This window comes from Watersipora subatra, chromosome 6 (assembly GCF_963576615.1).
Source record: "Watersipora subatra chromosome 6, tzWatSuba1.1, whole genome shotgun sequence".
Lineage (NCBI taxonomy): Eukaryota > Metazoa > Bryozoa > Gymnolaemata > Cheilostomatida > Watersiporidae > Watersipora > Watersipora subatra.
Window position 1 is genome coordinate 13416935 of NC_088713.1, and position 23588 is coordinate 13440522.

Consider the following 23588-nt stretch of genomic DNA (forward strand, 5'->3'; position numbering starts at 1 on the left):
TTTCCAAGTTTTAGTCGTCAAGCTTTTAGATCTGTGAATGAGAAACCGAGCTGTTGAATTAATTGTGAAAGATACTGTCATTATGTTGAACAAGTCAACGCTTGAACCGGTCTCATATAGTTTCAGCTAAATTTAAAGGTCTTCTGAGAATACTGCACTGACAGTCGTTATATTTTAGACTATTTCATAGGTTCATGTTATATTTTTTATCTTATTTGTCATCTATATCAGCCTCAAATTGCCCTGAACAAAACTGGATTTAAACAAATTTACTAGACAATATTTTTGGAATTGAAGGAATGCATTTCGGGCTATTTCATTTTCAGTCAGTTTTCTTGGAGAATAAGTGCTAAATATAAGGGAATAAGCTTGCTTGGCAATTTTTAATGAAATTTCAAAATTACTTTAAAGCTCAACAGAGGTGATAGAAAGTAGCTCACTAGGACATTGATTTAATTTTTTCATGGCGACCAGAAGTCTAAAAAAGTTTTGCATTGAATCTGACTTACAATTTTGTCCTTGTCTAGTGGCTGTGAGCAAATAGAAATCAGATTAACTTTGCAAATAACTTCATTAATAAATTTTGGTTTGATTTTGAGTTAAAAGATTTGGGGTTATATTGGAGCATCGGACCTATTAACATCTTTTCATAATTTGTTTTTTTTATGGTCGGAAACATAGATCAACTTTTCTACCAAAAATATAGAACCACCTAAATTATTGCAAATTTTTATGCTGACATAAAAAAAATCATAACAATGCTCTAACTGTCTAGATGTACTATGAAAAAGCTAGTTTTTTATTTTTGTAATGAAATGGAGTTCTTTGCCAGTTTATGTCATTTTTCCCGCTGTAAAGCTGCCACAAATATTAGTTGAATATCAACCCAAGCTGTGTTGTTCTTGTATTAAACAACAGAAAAGCAGCAACCTCTACATATTAATTTCTGATTATACAATCGGCAAAACTGAGTTATCAGGTTGTCATTGAGTGACTACTCTGTATACCCATTGTTGTATTGTTAACCTGTAGATCCAATGAGCAGAATAGGTTGTGTTATTGTCGAAATATTTGCTTCAACATTGAACAAATAACTGTGCATGCAGATATTTCAGTCATTTGATAAATTTGGCCTTTTGTTACAGACTTGTTTCACTGCCCAGCTTGAAAGAGCTGAACCTTTCTGACAGTAAAATGGACTCTGCTAGTCCTGTTGACATTGGAAATGTGCATTCTTTAGAGAAACTTGACATCAGCCATTGCAGCCTCCCTAAGTTGCCACTCAAGTAGGTTTGCAATAGAATCACAAAATACTTCTGCAATATTTTGTCATGTTTCTGAACATTACTGTCGGTGTTTCTGCTTTTAACCTCCTTCCACGGTCTTGAATGTTTCAATTTAAAACCTGTAAGCTGGAACTTAGATCATTGAATAAATAATAGACCTCTACCTTCCGTCTATAATATTTAAGTCAGTTCAGATTAAGTCAGTTTTATGGTCAGTCCATGTGGTTTCACATAGAGATAGACATTATTAAAATAAGTTTTTTGGTTTTTCGTAATATGTTACTACAACCAATTGTTGGCTTTAGTAATTACAATGACATTTTTAACAATGTTTTCGGTGAAATCTGCAATTAGCACGCATGCGAATGCTTAACATGTAGCTAACAACTTTTTTTTTCTATGCGAGAAGTACAAATGTATGTATTCTCAATGGCTATGTGTGAAATGTCATGTTCAGCAGTTCTAACTAGTGACTAGTAACTAGTGCAGCCGTTCAAAAAAAGCCGAGACCAAAAGATATACATTGAGCTCAAACAAGCAAATGTCAGAATGCAACTATCCAAGCAATTGATAAAAAAAGTCGATCCAAAGTTGTTGATTTTAATTTCTCCATGAGGGATAAGTTAGTAGTTTATAAATTGCACTTATAAATTTACTCATATCTAATCTATTCTCTATTGCACAGAGAAAGGCAAAGTTGCAAAATGAAAAAAGTTAAATACTGATTTCAGGCAAATTTGCTAAAAAGCCTGATTTTGGCGAAAATAGATAATTTTGAGCATTTTATACTAACTTTACAAAAATTAAAAAAGTTTCGTATGAATTCTACTAAGTTTGCTAAAAATACTCATTTCGGTGTAATTAGATAATTTCGAGCGTTTTACACCAACTTGATGAAGATGAAAAAGTTATGACGGAATTTTAAGAAGTTTGCGAAAAAGCCTACATTCGGTGTAATTAGATGCTTTTGAGGCTTTTAGATCTAATTGACAAAAACAGCTAAATTTAATTAAGGTAATTTTAATTAGTTAGCTAAGAAGTGCCAATTTGGTGTAATAACATAAGTTTAAGCGTTGTATAGCAATTTGATAAAAACAAAAAATTACTGATCAAAATTGACCCAACTTGCTATGAAGCCCAAATTTGGCATAATTGTATGATTTAGTTCATTTATATCAATTTGATTGAAAATTAAAAAGTTATGACTCAGAACTTTAGCAAAAAGTTCATGGCGTTCAATGAACTTTTATACAATATTACTGATTAAACTTATAAAGTGAAAATATGCCTAGACGCAAAAAAAAGATGAAGACTTTTTTGTTCCGGCGTTTATTGCTAAAACAGTCACTCCAGTAACGAACCTAGCTTTTGCAAGCTCAACTCTAGTAGGATTAAGGTCATGTTAATTTTTGAACCCTGCTGAGTTTGCTTTTTCAGATATTGCACCAGGTTCCAAGCCGGCTGCCGATCTGGTTTCGTGATATAGCTACCTGTATGGCAAGCACTTTTTTATAGACTGGGCAAGAAGTTGCTCACATTATAAAACAGTATCTGGAGAAAATCTGTGTCAGCCTGAACTGCATCGATCAGTGTAGGGTAGTGTATAGTAGTGTAGTGTAGTGTATAGTAGGTAGTGCAGGGGTTAATAGGGGCAGTAACTATCTGCTACAATCTATTTTCATACGATTTCCAAAAAAATCTGCTCATTACCTTTTTGACAAAAGTCATCGTCCAAAATAAATATGTTCGTGCTGATATTACCAAAAAATAGGAAAATATAGTCCCTAAACCATTAATAGGCATTCATTGAAAAATACTAGCATCACCAATATAAAACATTAAACCAAAAATGCAAGAATGAAGCTCGTTTTACTCTAACAAAGTTAGATTAAGTTTCGTAAAATCTCTTTGTCAGGATTGTTTCCTTTTGCATAACCTACCCTTGCACTTTATTGTCATTTTAATCAATTGACAGTTGAAACAGTTTAATACCTTTTATTACTACCTTGATATATTTTTTGTTTTGGTTTTTTGCATTACCACATAAAATGCAATATAGGCTTCTATTTGGTTTGACCAAACAAATCTAAAAAAATATCATTAGAACTTAGACCTGTGAAACTAAATTACTGAATACATTTGTTCTTTATAACATTTTATTGTATATTAAAATTTGTTTCCCTTTAACAATTTGTTGTAGAATTATAAAACTGTCCATTCTTAGAGTGAACCAATGCAATAGAGGACTCCACCAGTTTTTGTTATTTTACATGTGGTCCAACTAAAAAACTAGACATTCATAGTTGAAAATTATTCAATTAGCCATTCAAGTATGTGTAAAACGATCAATTTTGTAAGATTTGTTTCCATTTGTGAATTTATCTGGATCAACTTATCATATAAACTCACCTCTTGTGCTTTGATTGTAAAAATGGTAGATGTTTGAATAGGAAACCAAGCCAATGAATTGTTCATTGAGGATTCTACCTTTATGTCTAAAATGTTATAACGTGCATTGTTCTTATTTGGCTTCAGCTAACTCTTACGATCTTTGAAAAAACCTCACTGCTTTTTTTCATATTTTAGACTTTTTTAATAAGATTCCTACAATATTGTTGTTTTAAATCTGTTATATATCAATGTAGGTTTAAAGTAAATAAAACTTAAATAAAACTAGTTCACTAATTAATGGTTTGAGATTAAAAAAACGGTTTCTGCTAATTTATTTTCAGCCAGCTTCTTTGGAAAATAAACAATGTATACAAAGTAAAAAAATAGTAAACATGAAATTTAACTCAGCCGATGCATGTTTCATCAGTTTCATGAATCACATATTTTCTAAATTAACGTATTACTTGTTTAATTTCACAAGCGAAGTTTCATTAGGCTGGCAATAAAAAACATGAACTTAACTCGCGCAAAATAACAAGATCCGCAATTCTTGAAATTTAAAAAGGTATACCGAAAACAAATAAATTAGCTCTCTTTTTCTACCACAAGCTATATAAGACGACTCTCAAAAGTGCTTGTGTATGACCAAAATATAAATAGACTGACTCTAGTAGGCTTCGTAGAAGATTTTCCTGAATAATGAGTAGTTAACTAATGAGACTACTGTACCTGTACTTAAACAACAAATTGAAAAAATTATCTCTGTGTATTGAGCCAATCTAAAGGTTGTCTACAGCCCATCATGTTTTGATTTTTTGGTAGATTGTTTTATTTCAATATATTGTTTGCAATGACTGACTATGTCAAATGTATTTCAGCTGTAACCGGTTCACTAATGTTAGGACTAATAACTTATTCAAACTTTATTGGTTTACAGGACTATTATATGGGAGTTGTTTTGTTTTTGCTGTGATGACTTTGATAAACCATGATACGTCTTAAACATGCTCATGGTTGTAGCAACAATAGCCAGAAAACTGTCCGAGCTATATCTGCAACACAGCTGTGACAATTTCATGGCATCAGCTTTATCACTCAACTATTTATACAACTTTTTTAAATATTAAACTTTAACAAATATGTAATAATTTCCTTCTAAGATAAAAGAATTTTGTAAAGAAATAGTTAAGGCAATCATTAGAAACCTCCACTCAGGTCCAGTTGCTACATTCCATGCAAAATGTCCTTGATAATAGGTGACTTGTGCAGTTTGTTAAAATGTTGAAGCTCTGTCATTATAAATGAAAACAGCCATATCTCCATCTATGTAACTAAGTAGATTAGCAGGGGAAGTTTATTGCATATCTTAACATATGAGAGTTGGGTAAAATTTAAAGAGGCAGAAAAAGATGCCAGAAAAACAGTGTGTGGTGTCTTACTTATTATTACAATATGAATGAGAAGAAACAAACTTAGAGATATGCAGTATGAAAAATGCCACAGCGCTTTGTTATATTATTACAAACTAGTAACCATAAGATGTCACTTTAAGGTTTGTTATCATACATATTAATCAGTGGTTATTGCAGTTAGAATTCCTAACCCTTTGGCAGGGGAAACGACCAAAATGTCGTTTACCGGTTGCGTGGGGAAACAACATTTATGTCTATTTTGGTGGACGTATATAAAGCTGTCGCCTAGTAGCGTTAAACAAAGGATATGAACACTGGTAACTTTTAAATATCATTAACAAGATATCGATCGACGATTTGCAATATGAAACGATTATCTGAGAGGCGTTGCTTTGTGCTAAAAGCTAAACAAGTCGCGCCTCCTTGGAAAAGAATAAAAGTTGGAAAACCAGTCATCATCGGCTCAACGTTCAAAACGGTAAAATAAAGGATTACTTGATCCTGCGATCGATAGTGATTTTTTGTCTAATAAGAATAAAAATAATTCAAATGATAAAAATGATGTAAACTTTTTGGATTTTTAGTATGCTTGGAATATACAGAGAAAACGATCGTTATGGTGGCTCGCACGGCTATGTTATAGCGTTTGACTACCAAAAAAAAATGCTTCCAAGCATTTTATACAGGGACAATTGCACATGGTTGTATTTATTTTGAGTAGTAGATATGTGAATGAATGTTTATGTAGAACATTTTTTGTTCATTGTACTAAATTTGAAATTTCAGCTATCTATGTTCATAAAATAATGATTTTATTGAAGTTTCGAGGATCAATTACACGAGTTTCGGTTGTTTTTGGGAGGGCGTGTAATAAAAAGAGTAGATGATAAGTACGACGCTGAGTTTCCACCATTGTCGACGCAGCACAAAATCCTTAAAATGGAAATGGTGGCCCTGAGAAGGGCCGAGGTGGTTGGTGGGACTACTGGCACTCAGAAATCGATTTTGACTGGTGAGTCCAGTAGCCCGAGAGGGTCACAATCGTCCCCGACAGAGCCTACCAATGGGCGAACGATATTGGACTCCATTTCATGCCGTGGAGTAGGGCAAGCATAACGGGCTGGCCTCCAGTACAACCGTCGGTCCTCTTATGGCCTTGTGTAGCGTTGCCCTCGGTGATGGTGTTGGCGACGGGGTGAACACGCCCTGGGTTTCTAGGTTTCAGTTTGGGTAGACTGTGTTCTTCGGTGCTCAGCAGAAACATGCGCTTGCAGGAGAGGCTGAGTGGTAAACACCTCATCACAGAAGGAGCAGCGGTGTCCGTGTACACAACCGTGCCTCTGTAGGTCACGCTCCTTGTTGCAAGAAAATTTGCAAAAAGTAGACAAGCGCTTCATGCTTGTAAAAGCAAATGAACTGTGAATCAGTGTGTACCCGTATTTATAGACAGTCAGCATGCCTAAAAGAGTTGATGACGTCTTTTCTAAGCCTGTAATCCGGCAGCATCAAATTGCTGACTCAATGGATCTATATTACGTTCGTCACGATGCAGACAAATTTGAATAGTCATTTACAAGGTGCAAGCTTAACACTTGTTCAATGTAGTGTATATGTATTTGTTTGACTAGAAATTTTTTTTATGTAAACCATTTAGTACCATATTGTGCTAAGGTTTATATGTTACTGCACAAACACTAAAAAAGTTATTAATACTCGTATTGCGTGATTAGTTAGTGCCGAATGTTATCGTTTTTGTATTCTAACCATGTTATTGTGAATTTGGTTGACCTAATTACTGTGCAGACCATCAATTGTAGATTTTTCCCTTGGATTGTTATATAACCTGTCAGTTTTATCATTGATGGTGTGTTACTGCTTGTTACTGAGAGATATGACGCCAATAAAGATACCGCGTTCTTTACAATAAGCTCTGATAGATTTCCAAAAGCAAATAGGGTATAAAATTCTTGTCACTGTTTCTGAATTGAGCATAGTGATATTAGCCAGGGTATCATAGCTGCTTTAACTATAAGTGCAATTGACCGAAAATCAAGAAATATTGCGCTTGGCTTGCTAGGGTGTAATAGTTGAGAAAAGACACAATCGAGTCTGCTTATCGGCTCACTCTTGAGCCTGTTTATTGGCTCACCCACGAGTCTGTTTATCGGCTCACTGTCGAGTCTGTTTATCGGCTCACTGTCGAGTCTGTTTATCAGCTCACCCACAAGTCTGTTTATCGGCTCACCCACAAGTCTGTTTATCGGCTCATCCTCGAGTCTGTCTATTGGCTCACCATCGAGTCTGTTTATCGGCTCACTCTCGAGTCTGTTTATCGGCTCACTCTCGCGTCTGTTTTTCGGCTCACTCTCGAGTCTGTTTATCGGCTCAACCACGAGTTTGTTTATCGGCATGCCCCGAGTCTGTTTATTAGCTCGCCCACGAGTCGGTTCATCAACTCATCAAGTTGGCGTGAACTCACTCTTGAATTGGAAGTTGTCTATGCTTGTTGAGCAGAACTTACTTCAGGTTTATATCTGGTCAAAGGGTTAAGTTTGTCACTTCGGTATGCACATTAATGCAGAATTCTATGGTTGACTGCCGTTGGCGAATTTTTGCAAATACTATAGCAACTGCGTAGTAATTTATTTTTATTATTTGTTGATAACCAAATCAGCAATCTTAAAGTACTTTTATGGTATTCACAGTGTTGTTCAAAAATTTCTCTATAAAATTAAGCTAAGTTCACGATAGCATGAATACATTGTATTTTTTCGCATAGCGCTTGTTGGCAAGATAAACTATATAACAAAAATGTTCTACATGTAGATAAATAGAATTTGAAAATAAGTTTTATACAAAATCATAAATAAACATTGGCACTTTTCAGTAAAGTGGCTGGCTGTAGGCTGAAAACTAAAGTTATACTTAGATGGCGGTAAAAGGGTTAAACACAGATAAAACAATGATAATACATGAGTCTTTAATGAATAATTAGTTGATATAAATTACTCTGGTCTCGTTGTATAGCAATATTCTGGGCACCTAAGGCTGTTTATTCGTCACCCCATCACTTGATACAGCTTTGAAATTATGAATGAAATTATTTTTTTCACATTCATATCTAAATAAAAAACCCTTATTAACTAAAGCTCTACAGCTTGATATTTGCCAAATAATTATGTAAATACTGGAATCTTTCACTTTTGTTTAGGTTTGATAATGTAGACAACTAATTTTGTCAGAATTATCCATTTAAAGAATTTGCTGCAATCGGCACCATGAAACTCTGAATATTAAAATTGTTAATGAAATCTTTAATCTTCAACAAATGAGCATTATCATGTTTTAGATCTTTAGTCTCTCAAATAAACTGTGATTTTTTGCTACATGTTATCATTAGCCAGCAGTAGTGGGGACACAATTTTCAAAGAAATATGACAATGGTCCAAGGAATGATTGGCTGTTACTATTTTCAAATTAGCATATTTTTTAAAATTTCGAGCCAAGTCATACTTAAATAAGTAAAAAAAGGTAATGCTTAGCCGAATAGAGGTAAAAAACAATTTTGAAATACTTTTTTAAACAGATGGCTGTCCTGCTCTTTTTAAACTCTAATTTAAAAATATGTTAGGTGTCCACACTGTAAATTGTGGTTTGTTTGAAATAAATAGTTATTGCTTTAGTAAAATATGCCCTTTGATGTTTTAAATCACATGTATTTTACAACTATATCACAATTACCATTATATTAATAATTAATAATTGGCTCAAGTGAAACGAACTGAGCAGATCCAGACATTCCCACCATTTAGCACAAAAAAAGGATTTTTCCCTTAATTAACTTTCTTTGAGGTAATTAGTATTATTCTTACAGCTAGTGAAAATATTCACGATATAGCACCAGACTGGATTTCCGTATTAATTTACAATATTTACAAACTTTTAATGCATAATTAAATAAATAAAACTTTGTTTTATCAGCTTTCATTAACAATTTCTGCTTGTCTTCAGGAATCAACTGATTTCATATCTTGTGGAGTAATATTAATAAAGTACTTCTGGTTGATGAAATCAGGTAACTTTGTTATGTTTTAGTAACACACAGCTGATAATTAGTTTTAATATAGTATTTTATCATAAATAATGTTAAATAATAGAGACAGCATCATATTATTATGTTTTATTATTTATCTTGAGGTGTTGACTGATGTTCTAAAAAGAAGAATCAAGGAGATTGACCAAACATAAGCTGAGACATAGCCAGCCAAACACAGGTCTACCAAAAAAATAAGTGTTTTGGTGATCATCAAAATATGACGTATGCAATCGAATTGTGTGCCATTGGTCAACTAAGCCAACTAATGCGCTCTCCTATAACAATCACAGCGGTTTAATTAGTTTAATCCATGGAACTATAGAGCAATCAAATTGGGCCTAACAATCATTGATTGCTCTGAGAATTCCAAACCAGTCCCTCTGACGTGTAGATTAGTTTTAGCATAAAATAATGACACGCATCTATTATTTCGCAACATTTTGCTATCTTTAGTTACTTAGGTTGCTATCTCGCTAGTTCAGCTCAGTTTTGCTGTTCTCCCACTTAGCTTCCCTATTCAGACTCAATTTTAGCGCTGTTCAGATTTTTTAACTATAGCTAACAAATGGAATCAATAAAATCAATCTCGGTTACCATTTGGAATTTTCTACAAGTTATATTAGTTACATCATTTATTCTAGAGGCAGTTAAATTATTATTTTGTATAATATGCATTATGATTATTATGTTAATCATAAAAATCATCATAGATAAGATAATAGATAAATAAAAAAATCAAATCAAAAGTTATCGTTTTCTTTTCTTACAGGAAGAGCAGCACGGTAAATTTATTATTTTTAAAATTATGGCTGTAGTGAACTTACAGTCTGTTTATAGTGACAATAATCATGAAAATCAATTGAATGCTGCAGTAGGTACACAATAGAAAAATGATGAATGAACAAAAATTCCCATTCCCATTTATTATTCTAAACATACTGCGAATAGCGGATGTCGCATATAGACAATACACGCGCCGTTCATTGAACAGAAGATTTTCGGAGCATATCCGTGGAGATCGAGTTAAAAGTTGAAACACAATAGTCAAAATCTGCTCTTCTGTTTTGAAAATGCACGGCGAGGGGTTATGGGTAAATGCCTTTACCACACAATGTTTGCTTGATTTTCCTTAGAGACAAGAACTAGCCAGTAATTTATTTACTATCATGAGAAGCGTTTCACATCTCGTAGCCTAAAACAATTATTATACGTAATGGCGGTAAGGATGCGCAACTCTGGCACATTAATAATAAATAAATTTCATATGTAAAAGTTCTTGGGATTTTTGAAGGGTTTTCCTCTGATTCGTTATCAGGTGGACCTGTGGTTGGCTTGCTATATCTCAGCTTCTAGTGGCTCAATCTCCTTGATTCTTCTTTTAGAACATCAGTCAACACCTCAAGATATCTAATGAAGCATAATACTATTATGCTTTCTCTAATCTTTAATCATAATAAAAACACACATTTAAAAGTTTATACTTTATATTTTATTTGATACGTCAATTTCATTTTTCCACAACCAAACGAGCGGAGCAAAGTTTGAGAGCTTTCATGATAAATGCATGTGCACACAACTTTCAAAAGTTATTTATCAACAACGTCGCAAAACCTTGCATCGAAATCTCATCAACAAATTTAACCATTTTTAATAGAGTCGTCAAAGTATGATAACTATAAAAAACACATATAAACCTATTTGAATATGTTATCAATTCTTTGAAAGGTTACCACAATATCCTAAAACTAATCCATCTGATCGGATTATACATAAATAGACAGATTATTATTAGCCAAACCTTATTTCTATCAAAATTAAGACCGGCAAACAGACGCCGAGCAAAAGAGAATAGAATCATTAAGTCCTGCACATTTCACAAAACATAACTTGCACATTTCACCAGTCTATAGCATTGTCGAATTGCTGGAAGTTTTTGTAAAAACGTAGAAGTACAGAAATAGTTTCTTTTTTGCCGATTTCAAAGTAACTGACATTTTGGAAACTTTTGAGTACTTTGGTATTCTAACTGATGTTCAAAGAAATGAAAGTAAGGGAAATGATGATGATATTTTTTTCTAATGACTCATGAAATTATTACAATATTTAATTATAAGTTTGGATGACTGTTGACGTCTAATAATCAAACTAACAACATCGATGATGGGCAGTATGTTACCGTTTTTATTTTTTCTAAATAATTTTGTTAAATAGATTTTCTAAAAATATATATAAATATCACAACTTTTTGATATTGTTAGCTATGAGGTTTTGAAAGGTAAACAAAATTGTGCCACGGTTTTTTATTAATACTGTATTACTATATTAATAATATTGTTTAGTCTAATAATATCAGTGCATTTTACTTCTAATATCGCATTTCTCCTATTGCAGGATGAGAGACATAAACATATAATCTTTTTCTTTCATTATTGCTGTTTGTCATGACCAAACACTTTTTTAAACAAACTTTTTTAAAATCTATATAAAAATCACAACTTCTTGATATTTTTAGCTATGACGTTTGGAACTGTAGTCAAAATTGTGCATTGGTTTTTTATTATTACTATATTAATAATACTGGTTAATCTAATAATATCAGTGCATTTCTCAACCATCAGTACCCTTTTTTTTCCAATATCCCTTTGGTTGTAGGCTGTATGACAGTGGAATTTCTAGTTACTAAAATATCGAAATTGAATATAAGTTGGTGAGACAGTTCACAACATCTGACCTTCAGATGACCTTCAGTGTGAGAATAGCATAATGACAATCAAACAGTGATTCATGGTTTAACCAATTAAGATATGCATAGTTTGCTGACAGCTGTAGAAGTTTCTAAAAGGCGGTATCATCAGTCAACTTAACTAAATTAACTTTTAGTTGTTGTGAACAAAATTCTGAACAGGGTAACCATAACCACATTTGATAAATATGTCATATCATGTTAAATATTTTATTCACTGACCAACATTTCACAGTTGATTATCAATTGCAGCAAACTGTATCCTTCTACACTTTACACACTGACAATTTCATGTCACCTGAATTGATAAGCAAACAAGTAATAATATTTTTTCTATTAAATAATGCCAGCAATGTGAATAATTATGTTGTTTGTTACAGAATCCAACCACTTTCCAATTTAAGAAAATGAAATATCAGATATTTACATGTATTACTCTGGCCTGATTGACTACTCTTACATATATTATGAATTCCTATGCCTATTTGTTACAGCTTTGAATCACTGACCAATCTGAAAGAACTGAATATCAGCAGAAATAAACTGGATTCTGCTTCACTTGCCGGTATGGACAAGCTGGTGTTACTAGAGAAGCTCAACTTGAGTTTTTGTGACTTGAAGAAATTTCCTTTTAGGTCAGTATTTATACACACTCAATTGATCAACCTGGCAGTGTTCCACACAAAATTTTTAAACCAAAGTTTCATTGACATAAAAAGCAATTGGTATAAAAAGTTAACAAGTTGTGTGCTATTTTTTCTATTACCTTAAAGATAGTAGTACAAATAAAGGTCATTAGACTGTAAATATAATTTTTGACGCTCTGGTATCATGATAGATGTTTGTTGTAAATAGTGGTGAGTTCTTAGCATTTATATTTTTTGTTCTGAGTCAGCAAGTGTAAAACTAAATGAGTAATAAATTCACAGGAACTCATTTACAAGTTAAATATAAAAACTAAACTATAAAATGTTGAAAATCAGGATGTATTAATAAATAGCTTGTGACTGTGAACTGAATTTTATTAATCTGATGGTTGGCCTGCTCTTTAATTTATAAAATTTCATATCTAAACATAACTATTTAGGCTGCTCCATGATTGTTTATTTTTGTGAAACAAAAACTTTAGTTTTCAGTAAAACTTGCTATTGGATGTCTCAAATCAAAAGCAATACATAATAATATTAATAAATGATAAATATGCTCATGTGAAACTAACTGAAACAAATGCAGATATTATTATCATTTAGCGCAAAATGTAAAGGACTTTTCACATGTTAAACTTTCTGTAAATATTGTTTTTGTTACAGTTAATGTAAACTATCACAAAATAGCACAAAATTAGTTTTTCATTATAATATACAATATTTACTAATTTTATTGCATTTTAAAGTAATAAAATTTTGTTATATTGGTCGCTATCTCAGAAACCATGGTTAAGTTGCCAATCAAAAAGTTGCGTTAACTAACTTTGAAGCTGGACCAACGGAATTTATAATATTGGTAAATATTTTTGCAACCCCTGCATCCAGACCAAACAAAAAGTGATCTCTCTAACTCTGAGGTCAATTTAACCAATAAAAGTATTTAACCCTCAGAAAAGAAACTTCTTTAAAACTAATTTTATTCTAAACAGGGAGTAATGAAAAATGGCGTCTGTTAAAAGTAATTGATTCTTTTTTTGCTGATTTCAATGATAAATCTCACATTTTGGACACTTTTTTGGGTGCTTCAATAGTTCAGTGACAGTCACAAAATTGATGATGGTATTTCCTTAAAGATTCTTAAAAGATTATTATGAAATGTAATTGTAAGATTAATTATTCGATTTTCGAAAATTATTATAAGATTCAATTATATAATTAATTACCTTTGATTTCACAAGATCAAATTTTATAGCTTTAGATGGATCGTGAAGTCACTGTTACGGTTAAGTTCATAAATATTTTTGTAAGACTATTACAAGGTTTAGTTATAAGTTTCATTATTAATTTTTATAAGATTGAAGTTTATAGTTGTTGATGGTGTGCGACATGTTACTCTTATTATTTCCCTAAATATTCTATACATGCGATAATATAGCTGTGCTCAAAATTGACAATCCAGCCAAGCCATTTTCAATATCTACAAAGTTAGGAATAAATGACAAGTTTTGTGATAGATAACCTAGATAAATATCACAATTCATTGATATTGGTTGCTATGGCGTTTTGAAATGTAAAGAAAATTGTGCATCTGGTTTCGTTTTTCAAACTTTAACATCAGTTTTCTCAGAAGTAGGTTGTAGCACTAATGGTGAATGCACATTCAGTTTATTAACCATCAAATCTGCTGCAACTAAGCTAAAATCCAGTTTCTTTTGCATAGTAACTGTGAGTATTTTCTAAATCTACTAGTCCAGATAATTCAAATACTTGCACACCCTATTCAACCATGGTTTCTGAGATCATGACCCATATTAGTTTTCATTTAGGGTTTCTACTTACTTTTTTACAGATCTACCGACATCATATCTTGTTGAGTAATATTGATAATGCACTAAATCTAGCTGATAAAATCAGGTCATTGTGTTATGCTTTAGGTACACTCAGCTCATGATTAAGTTTAATTACGATTAAATTAATAATTAACAATAATTAATAATTAATTATAACTGCATTAAAATATGCATTTAGAAATGCAAATCCAAATCATCTGTCACTAAACATTCATCTACCTTTGTACTACTACAAAACGCTACGACTATGTACAATTGCTTATGTATGAAATGCTTGGAAGTCTTCCTTTTGGCAGAATTCAATGCCACAGCGTAGCCGATGCCTGCAGCATCGTCATCGTCTGAGCTACCATAACAAATCACTTTGTTCTGCATATTCAAAGTAGTCAGAGTTGACATCACTTTCCTCATGTGAATTATTATCATATCAAACCGACAAAAAATCACAAATGATCAAGGGATTAAATAAATTTTCATTTTTTGTTTTGAATTTACGAGTCGTACGTTGACTGGTTTTTCAACTTCCATTTTTTCAAAGGAGTCACGATTTCCTTAGCTTTTAGCAAAAAGCAACACCTCTCAGATAGGTGCTTCCTATTGTAATTCATTAGCTAACATATTGTCAATAGCATTAAATATATACTACAGCTTAACTTCTTTGTTTCTTGTTGCTAAGAAACAGCTTAATAAACACCTACCGAAAGCGACAAAAAGTCGTTTCCCCATGGAACTGATAAACAACAATTTGGTTGCTTTCCCAGCTATTTGGTCAATTACACTACTTTAAAACTATCTAAACAAACATAGAATAACTTCTTATCATTGAATACTGTTAGCAATAATGTGTTTTTTATGACTGTTTGTTACAGATTCGATTAACTTACCAATTTCAGAAAGTTGAATGTCACATAGTTACATGTATTACTCTGGCCTGATTGACTACTGCTACAGATATGATAGTTCCTCTGACTGTTCGTTACAGCTTTGATTCACTGACCAATCTGAAAGAAATAAATATGCATTCAAATGAACTGGAGTCTGACTTGCTTGTTGGTATGGAATCCCCGGTGTTATTAGAGAAGCTCGACTTGAGTTCTTGTGGCCTGGAGAAATTTCCATTTAGGTCAGTATCTATATACACTCAATCAAACAACCTGACAGGGTTCCATGCATAATATTTAAGCCAATTTTAATGAAAATAAAATTCTCTTAGTAGTAACTAACATTAACTATTTGTGTGCCATTTATCTATTACTCTAAATATAATAGTAAAAAGGCAAGTCATTATATCGCTGCCTCTGGGATCATGATAAATGTTTATTGTAAATATTGGTGAGTTTTCAGCATTAATAATTTGTGTTTTTGAGTCACTAAGAATGAAAATAAATTAGTAATTATTTTACAGAAATTATCTTATGAACTAAATACAAAAAGCAAACTTGAAAACTATTGAAAGCAGGCTCAATCACGGAAGTGTTAGATTTGAAATGATATTTGAGATTTTTATAAAAAAAAACTAAATTACCTGTTAAGTTTTCTTTTCAGCAACAATTTTCATGAAGTTGTTTTAATTCAATCAGCACTCGTAAAAAATTGTGTTTGCACCTTGTTGACTAGTTTACCATAGATAGATAGATAGATAGATAGATAGATAGATAGATAGATAGATAGATAGATAGATAGATAGATAGATAGATAGATAGATAGATAGATAGATAGTTTACCATAGATAGCTGTCAACCATTTCAGTTTTTTAGCGTTACTTCAATATGTATTTTTTGATGCTCTGCTATTCTGATGCATGTTTATTTATTGGTTTAGCAATAACAAGTTCTTGGGTTGTTGAAATATTATGTTACACTTTTTGGGATTTCCAAACTCCCTAACTTTCAACTTTCAACTTCATGTACCTCTAATTATTAAAATATAAAGGGTATTGGTCTTAACGTTGAAATGCATGGTACATGTACTCTGTGGAAATTTTGTGATTGGGAAATTCATTGATTGAGCAGCGCATATTTCACATATTACAAGACAAAATTAAGAAAATGACTGTGGCCACATAAAAATGTCTGAGAGCCACATGCAGTCCAATGAAAACGGTTGCACATCGCTGACCTAGTGCGTTGACTTTGGTAAATATTTTGTTGATGCAAATTCTGCTGGTCTGGTTGTATAGCAATATCGTATATACTTAGGGATGTTTGTTAGCTACTTGCATCACCTGGAAACCGTATCACAATGATTAAGTAATAATATTAGAGCTTTTATCTTTCATTCATAGCTAGGTGGAGGCCCTTTATTAATAACCGTTTTGTATAATTATATCTGTCAAATGACTTTGTAAAGACTAAACTATTTCACCTATTTTTAAGTTTGATGATGCATAATGCTCCAGTTAAATGAAATATTATTTTAAGAATTAGTTACAATTGGGCATCATTCAATTTTAGACATTAAAATCGGTAACAAATTTTTAAAACTTTAACAGATGAGCATCACCATGCTTTAGATTTTTATTATGTCTCATATAGACTCTGATTTCCTGCTACATGGTATCATCAGTTGTCGGTAGGGGGATACAATTCCCAAAAAATATAATGGAGATTCAATAAATGAATGGCTGTTTCTGTTTGGAAGATAAAATATCTGATATAATAATCTGAAATAATCTGATGGCTGACAAGCTCTTTGATTTAAAAACATTTATATTTAAAAATATGTTATGAGGCTGCACAAAAAGTTTTCTTGTTTTAAACAAATCGTTTTTCTTTTTGGTAAAACTTGCTCTTTGAAATCTCAAATCACAAGCATTGTACATTTATATTAATAAGAAAATACTTTGCTAATGTGAAAATGGCTGAAACAAATGCAAACCTTGATACTATTCAGCAAAAACATAAAATGGCTTGTACAATAATAAACTATCTTTCAAGTAAGTTACATTATCATTGCAATTATTGAAAAAAGTCACAATATAGCCCCAGATGAGATTTCAAAAATATTTTATTGTATTTATTACAGTAATTTTTAATGTATTTTCAACGTAATACAACTTTGTTATATCAGTTTTCTTACACAGTTTTTGTGTCATACTATGTTACAGCCTTGATTCACTGACCAATATTCAAGAGTTTAACACCAGTTGCAATAAACCCTATGCATCTACATTTTACACACTGACAAATTGATGTCACCTAAAATTATAAACAACCATAAAATAATTTATTTTTAAAGAATAATATTTGCGATTTTGTTGTTGTTTATGATTGGTTGCGAGAGATTCGATTAGCGTACAAATTTAGGAAAGTTGAATGTTAAGTATTTACATGTAGTATTTTGGTCTGATTGGCTACTGTTACAAATATTATGGTTCCTTTTGCCTGTTTGTTACAGCTTCAATTTACTGACCAATCTGAAAGAACTGGATATGCGCTCAAATAAACTGGATTCTGATTTGCTTGTCGGTATGGAAAAGCTGAAGTCCTTAGAAAAGCTCAACTTGCGTTGTTGTGACCTGAAGAAACTTCCATTTTGGTCAGTATTTATCAAAAAAAACGCCATCGAACAACTTGCAAGGCTCCATGCTAGTTATTTGCACAAAATTTAATGAACATAAAATTCACTTAGTAAAAAACTATAGTTAATTATTTGTGTGCTATTTTGGGCATCACACTAAAGATATCAGTACAAATACAGGCCGTTATGTTGTTGTCTCTAAATACAATACCTGATTCTCTGGTATCATGATAGATGTTTGTTCTAAATAATGGTTAGTTTTGAGCGCTGATAATTTTGGTCCTTGAGTCACCGTGTGAACCTACAGGTAAAATAGCAATTAATTCAAAAATTTGTTTTACAATTTACGCATAAAAAGCTATTTTTTCATAGGAACTTCAGCCTTTAAAACATTTAAAAACTAAACTCTCAATAAAGTTTTTTTGTTCAGCAGTAGCTTTCATGAAATTGTTTTAACTCCTTTTTAGAAGTCAATAAAATTTATGTTGGCACCACCTTAACTATTTTACAATGACGATAGCCGTCATAGTTGAAGTTTAATATTTTTACTTCATTATGTATTTTTTATGTTCTGGTATGATGCTTGTTAATTTATTGTTTCTAGAGTAGTGAGTCTTTAGAATTGTTAAATTTTTGATTGTATCACTGTGCATTAATGAAATGCTAACTAAAATGAATGTAAACAAAAAAGACAGATTATAGCTGCCGCCTTCAGTAAGGAAACAGCTTCTGTAGAGTTCTTAGTTTTCTTAAATGGGGATATCATTTATGGAAAACAAACAGGTTTGTTCTTTCTCTACAACAAACTATATAAGGTGGCAGAGCAAAGTAATTGTGTATGGCAAACAGCGGCATAGTTGGGCTCGCCTTAGCTTGATAAGAAGCATTTCTGATTAGTGAGTAGCTGATTAATGAGCTCATCGTATCTGTACTTAACAAACAAATGGAAACATTTATTTATGTGCATAGAGCCAATCAAAAATATGTCCATATCCTAGAATAATTATGTATTTATATTTTAAGGAGAATGATTGTATTACAATATCTAATTTGCAATGACCCACAATGTAGAGTGTATTTCACCTGCAACTGTTTCACCAATGGTAGGGCTATGAACTGTTTGAAACATTATTGGTTCAGAAGACTACTAAAGATTGTTAACCTTGTTTTTTCTGTAATGGTTTTGAATATACATGTTTATATTTTTCCAAGTTTGAAGTCTGTTGTCTGTAGTCTGTCTTTAGATATGACCAGCTGAGGCTACCAAAATTTTTAAATTGGACTAGACTTGAACTCACCAGGATTGCGAACCCAGTTTCATAAACCAGCGCTTTAACCGCGAGACTAAAGAAGCTCTAACATTTTTTTGCTCTTACTACATAACATATATATCATTTTTTTGATATTTCCTTTTAAAATCACGCATTGACTGAAACTCGATGGACTCCTTTCGCTCTGAGGAACGCGAAGCTTTTTTGTCCTCACCTTATTAGGGCTAATTTTCTTTGGGCAAAATGATATCAACAAAAGATCATCTTGAAATTAAAATCTGGCATTTTTTGAACTGATTGCAACGAGTTACTGATAGTTAATGGGTTTTTTCAGTTGGTATTAGTTGTATAATTAGAAAATCACCCGTTTCGTATTTTACATACTTGCTGTTTATTACACATCTACATTTCTTTGTTTACCTAGTTCATTTCATCTGCTCCGAAAACTTTTTTCCACCCACACTACATTTCCTCATTTCTGATAATAGCGCAGGTTTATAGGTATTTCTACTCTCATTGATGTGTTATTTAAAGCTATGAATCTTACTAACCTTTTTGAAACACAAAGCTTTTTTATCTAGTAGGCTAATTTTTCCCAAAAAACGGTATCAAGAAAAATCTTTTTTGAAATCAAATTAGGCAATGATATCTCATTTCAGCGTCATCCGTTGCAATCAAAGCGACTTCCTAAGTAAGTAATAAAAATTGAAGTTAAAAGATGACTAAAATACATACAAAAACGTTTTTTAAGTAATTTTAGTAAGCTGAATTCATATAAGTTAGATTTAGCAGTTATGATACACTTTTGTCTTGAAGCTAAGAACTCTGCAAGTAGTTCATTGTTATGTGGCATTTCTTTGCTGCTCATGGCTTCAAAAGGTACTTAAGTTATTGTAGACAATTGTAGTTTCTAAGGCTGACATATTGTTTTGTGACTATTTTAATAATGATTTTTTAAGAAACAGTGATTGCATTATATTATTACTATGGGTTTCAATACCTCTTTATATGTCTATACAATATTTTTACCTTTTGATGCTAAAACTGAAACCAACTATTATCATATAAACATATACCAAGTAATTTTTTATTGCAATCAGAGCAATTATTGTAATCTTTTATGATAGGAATTTTAAAAGTTGTGGTTGTTTGAAAAAGCTTAAAATCATTTACAGTGGTTTTTTCTCTCACCTGATTTATTTGAACTGCACAAGAATATTATCTCATGATATGAACTTGAAAAGTTAGAATGTTAATTGTTGAAAATAAATAAATGTTCAGTTCACAGAACTTTTTTATTACTCTGGCAACGCCAGATAGTCAGATAGTACAGCTAGTAACTTTTATAAATTGCCAGTCTCGTTATTTTACACAGTTGTAGCAAAAATGATTAAAAATGCTTTGAAAATCTGCTACACAGTTTGTGGCATTTTCATGGCACCAGCTTTATGGTATGACAATTTGTACACAATTTAAAGTGTTAGGTTTTAACAAGTATGTAATTATTTCTCTGTAAAATAATTAACCTTGTAGGGAAACAATTAAGGCAAACATTTGAAATCTCAGCTACTGTACAGCTACTACATTCTATGCGGAGAGTAATTGTTTGTATGTGACTCGGGCAGTTTTTGAGTTGTTGAAACTTTGTCAGTTTAGTTTAAAACAACTATTTTTATCTCAGTAACTAGGTAACCTTAAAGATAAAGGCTATTGCAAATCATACGTATTGCTAGTTGGGTAAAAGTTAAAGAGAGAGAATAAATGCCAAAAAAGTTTCTGAGGTGTCCTCTTTATTATAAAAATACAACTGAGGAGAGACAAACTTAGAGAGATGAAGTATGCAAAACATCCAAACAAATTAATATATTCTTGTGAATCAATGACCATAATATCTCACATCATGTTGTGTTACCATACATGTTTATTGGTATCTTATGGCGGATAAAAATGTTAACACCTTACCAAGTTTCTTCACTTGTATCTAGTTAGATCATTATTGGCTTATTGATGTGCAAAAAACCAACATAATATGTATCAATTCTGTTAAAGCTTGTACATTAGTTTCAGAATTTTTTCAAAGTTGTCATGATTTATTTGCAAATATCTATGCAAACTTGATGGTGCTCATAACTTCAACAGATGAGCATAATCATGTTTTAGAACTGTATTCTGTCTTATATAAACTCAGATTTCCTGCTACATGGTATTTAATCAGTCATCGGTAGTGGGGAATAACTTCCACAAAAAATATGACGTAGGTACAAAAATGATTGTCTGTTACTGTTTTCAAGTTAAGATATCTGTTAAGTTTTGAATCAAGTTATACTTAAATATGTGATAAACGATAATTCTTGGGTGATAAGAGGTAAGAAACAACTTGGTTCACCAATAATCTAATGAGACAGTTCACAACTGCTGACTTTCAGTGTGAGAATAACACAACAACCACATGATAATTGATGGTTAACCATGATAAGCATTACTTACCTTAAATTCTTTAAGGTGTTACTGTATAATCAGCATATTCACTTTTATTTTTTGCGACCATAAGTTTAAATAGTAGGTATAATCAATATTTTTTATAAAAATGTAATATTGTGTTGCAGATTTGATTAATCAACCGATATTTTAGACCTGAAAATCAGTTGCGAAAAAAAATCGAAACCTTCTATACTTTACACACCGACAGTTAGATGTCACTATAAATTTTGAACAAGCATAAAATATTTTCTTTTTATTGAAAAATGCTAGCAATATTGTAGTTATTTACATCTGTTTGTAATATATTTGATTCACTTACCAATCTAAAATAGTTGAAGGTCAGATAAGCACATATATTACCATAGCCTGAATGAATAATATTACATATATTATGGTTACCTATGCCTATTTGTTACAGCTTTGATTCACTGACCAATCTGAAAGAACTGGATATCAGCTCCAATAAACTGGATTCTGAGTCACTTTTCTGTATGGAAAAACCGATGTTATTAGAGAAGCTGGATTTGCATTCTTGTGACGTGAAGAAACCTCCATTTAGGTCAGTATTTATATAGATCCAATCAAACCACCTGACAAAGTTCCATGCAAATTATTTGAGCCAAATTTTATTTGAAATAACAAGTGCTTCGTAGAAAACTGAAGTTTCCTATTTATGTTCTATTTTTCTATTACACTGAAGATAATAGTACAAATACAGGCAATTATGTTTTTTCTAAATATAATATCTGATTATCTGCATCATAATAGAGGTTCGTTGTAAATAGTGCTGAGTTTTCAGTGCTGATAGTTGTTGTTCTTGAGTCAAAATACAAGCATGGAACTAATGCACAGAAACTATCTTATAACCTAAATTCCTAAATAACTATGAAAAAAGTCCAATGAATGATTGGCTATTACTGTTTTTAAATTAGAATATTTCTTAGGTTTTGAATCAAGTCATATAATACTTGAATAAGTAATAAAAGTCATACTTTAATATGTGATAAGCTGCAATAATTACAGTAGCTAATGAAAGGTAAGAAACAACTTATATGGGAGTTTAATTAATAAATAGCTTGTGACTGTAAAATGCATTTTTAATCAGACAGTTTGCCGGGTCTTCAAACTATCATTTGTCATATTTGTAAAAGTTTTTTGTAGGCCTCACCCTATTTTTTCATCTGTTGAAAATAATTTTTTTTTCAGTAAAACCTGCTCCGTGATTTCTCAAATCAGTAACTTAATGTAAATATATTACAAATGAATTATTTGGCTGAAGTTAAGCTCACTGAAAACATAAGCCGACAATCTTATCATTTTTCACAAAACCTCAATTACTTTTTACCAGAGCTGCCCAATGATTATAAAAATTAATTGCGATTAAGCACTGGTCTGAACCAGTTAATCTTCGATTAATCTTAGAATTGATCTCGCCTAAATATGCATATTCGAAAACTAATAGTTCAGCTACATACAAATTAATTATATTTGAGACAATTATTGTTAACAGAAGTACATTTTATGTACAATGTAAATAAGTTACAATGCATTAATTATTATGAAGACGAAAATATTCTATGAAGGTTTATACATAAGCAAGCCAAAAGTTGAGGCAGCAAAGTTTATGTACATTATCCGAATGAAGAGATGCCCTCTGCCTACATACAATAATTTTTATTGCCAGCTTTAAAAACTGGCCTCTCACAGGGGACCGTAGTGGCGGTAGTCAGTAGTAGTAGTAGGCTAATAGTAGTTGTTGGCTGCGACAACCCGTGATGAATTCTGAGCGGTATGATGCAAATTAGTTAAATGATTTTTAATGATAATATTCTGTGATGGTGGGCAAACTATTTTTGGCATATATTGCACTTCACATTTTTTTATGCTTCCAA

General features: G+C 31.8%; 1 protein-coding gene across 1 annotated transcript in view; it reads left to right on the forward strand.

Moving 5' to 3' along the window:
• Positions 1–23588, forward strand: part of LOC137398052 (leucine-rich repeat protein lrrA-like) — a 93988-nt gene that overhangs the window by 58599 nt on the left and 11801 nt on the right. The window contains exons 14-18 of the mRNA XM_068084153.1: positions 1146–1286; positions 12423–12563; positions 15408–15548; positions 17822–17962; positions 22115–22255. Coding sequence (XP_067940254.1) covers positions 1146–1286; positions 12423–12563; positions 15408–15548; positions 17822–17962; positions 22115–22255 — 705 coding nt within the window. The remainder of the gene's footprint in view (positions 1–1145; positions 1287–12422; positions 12564–15407; positions 15549–17821; positions 17963–22114; positions 22256–23588) is intronic.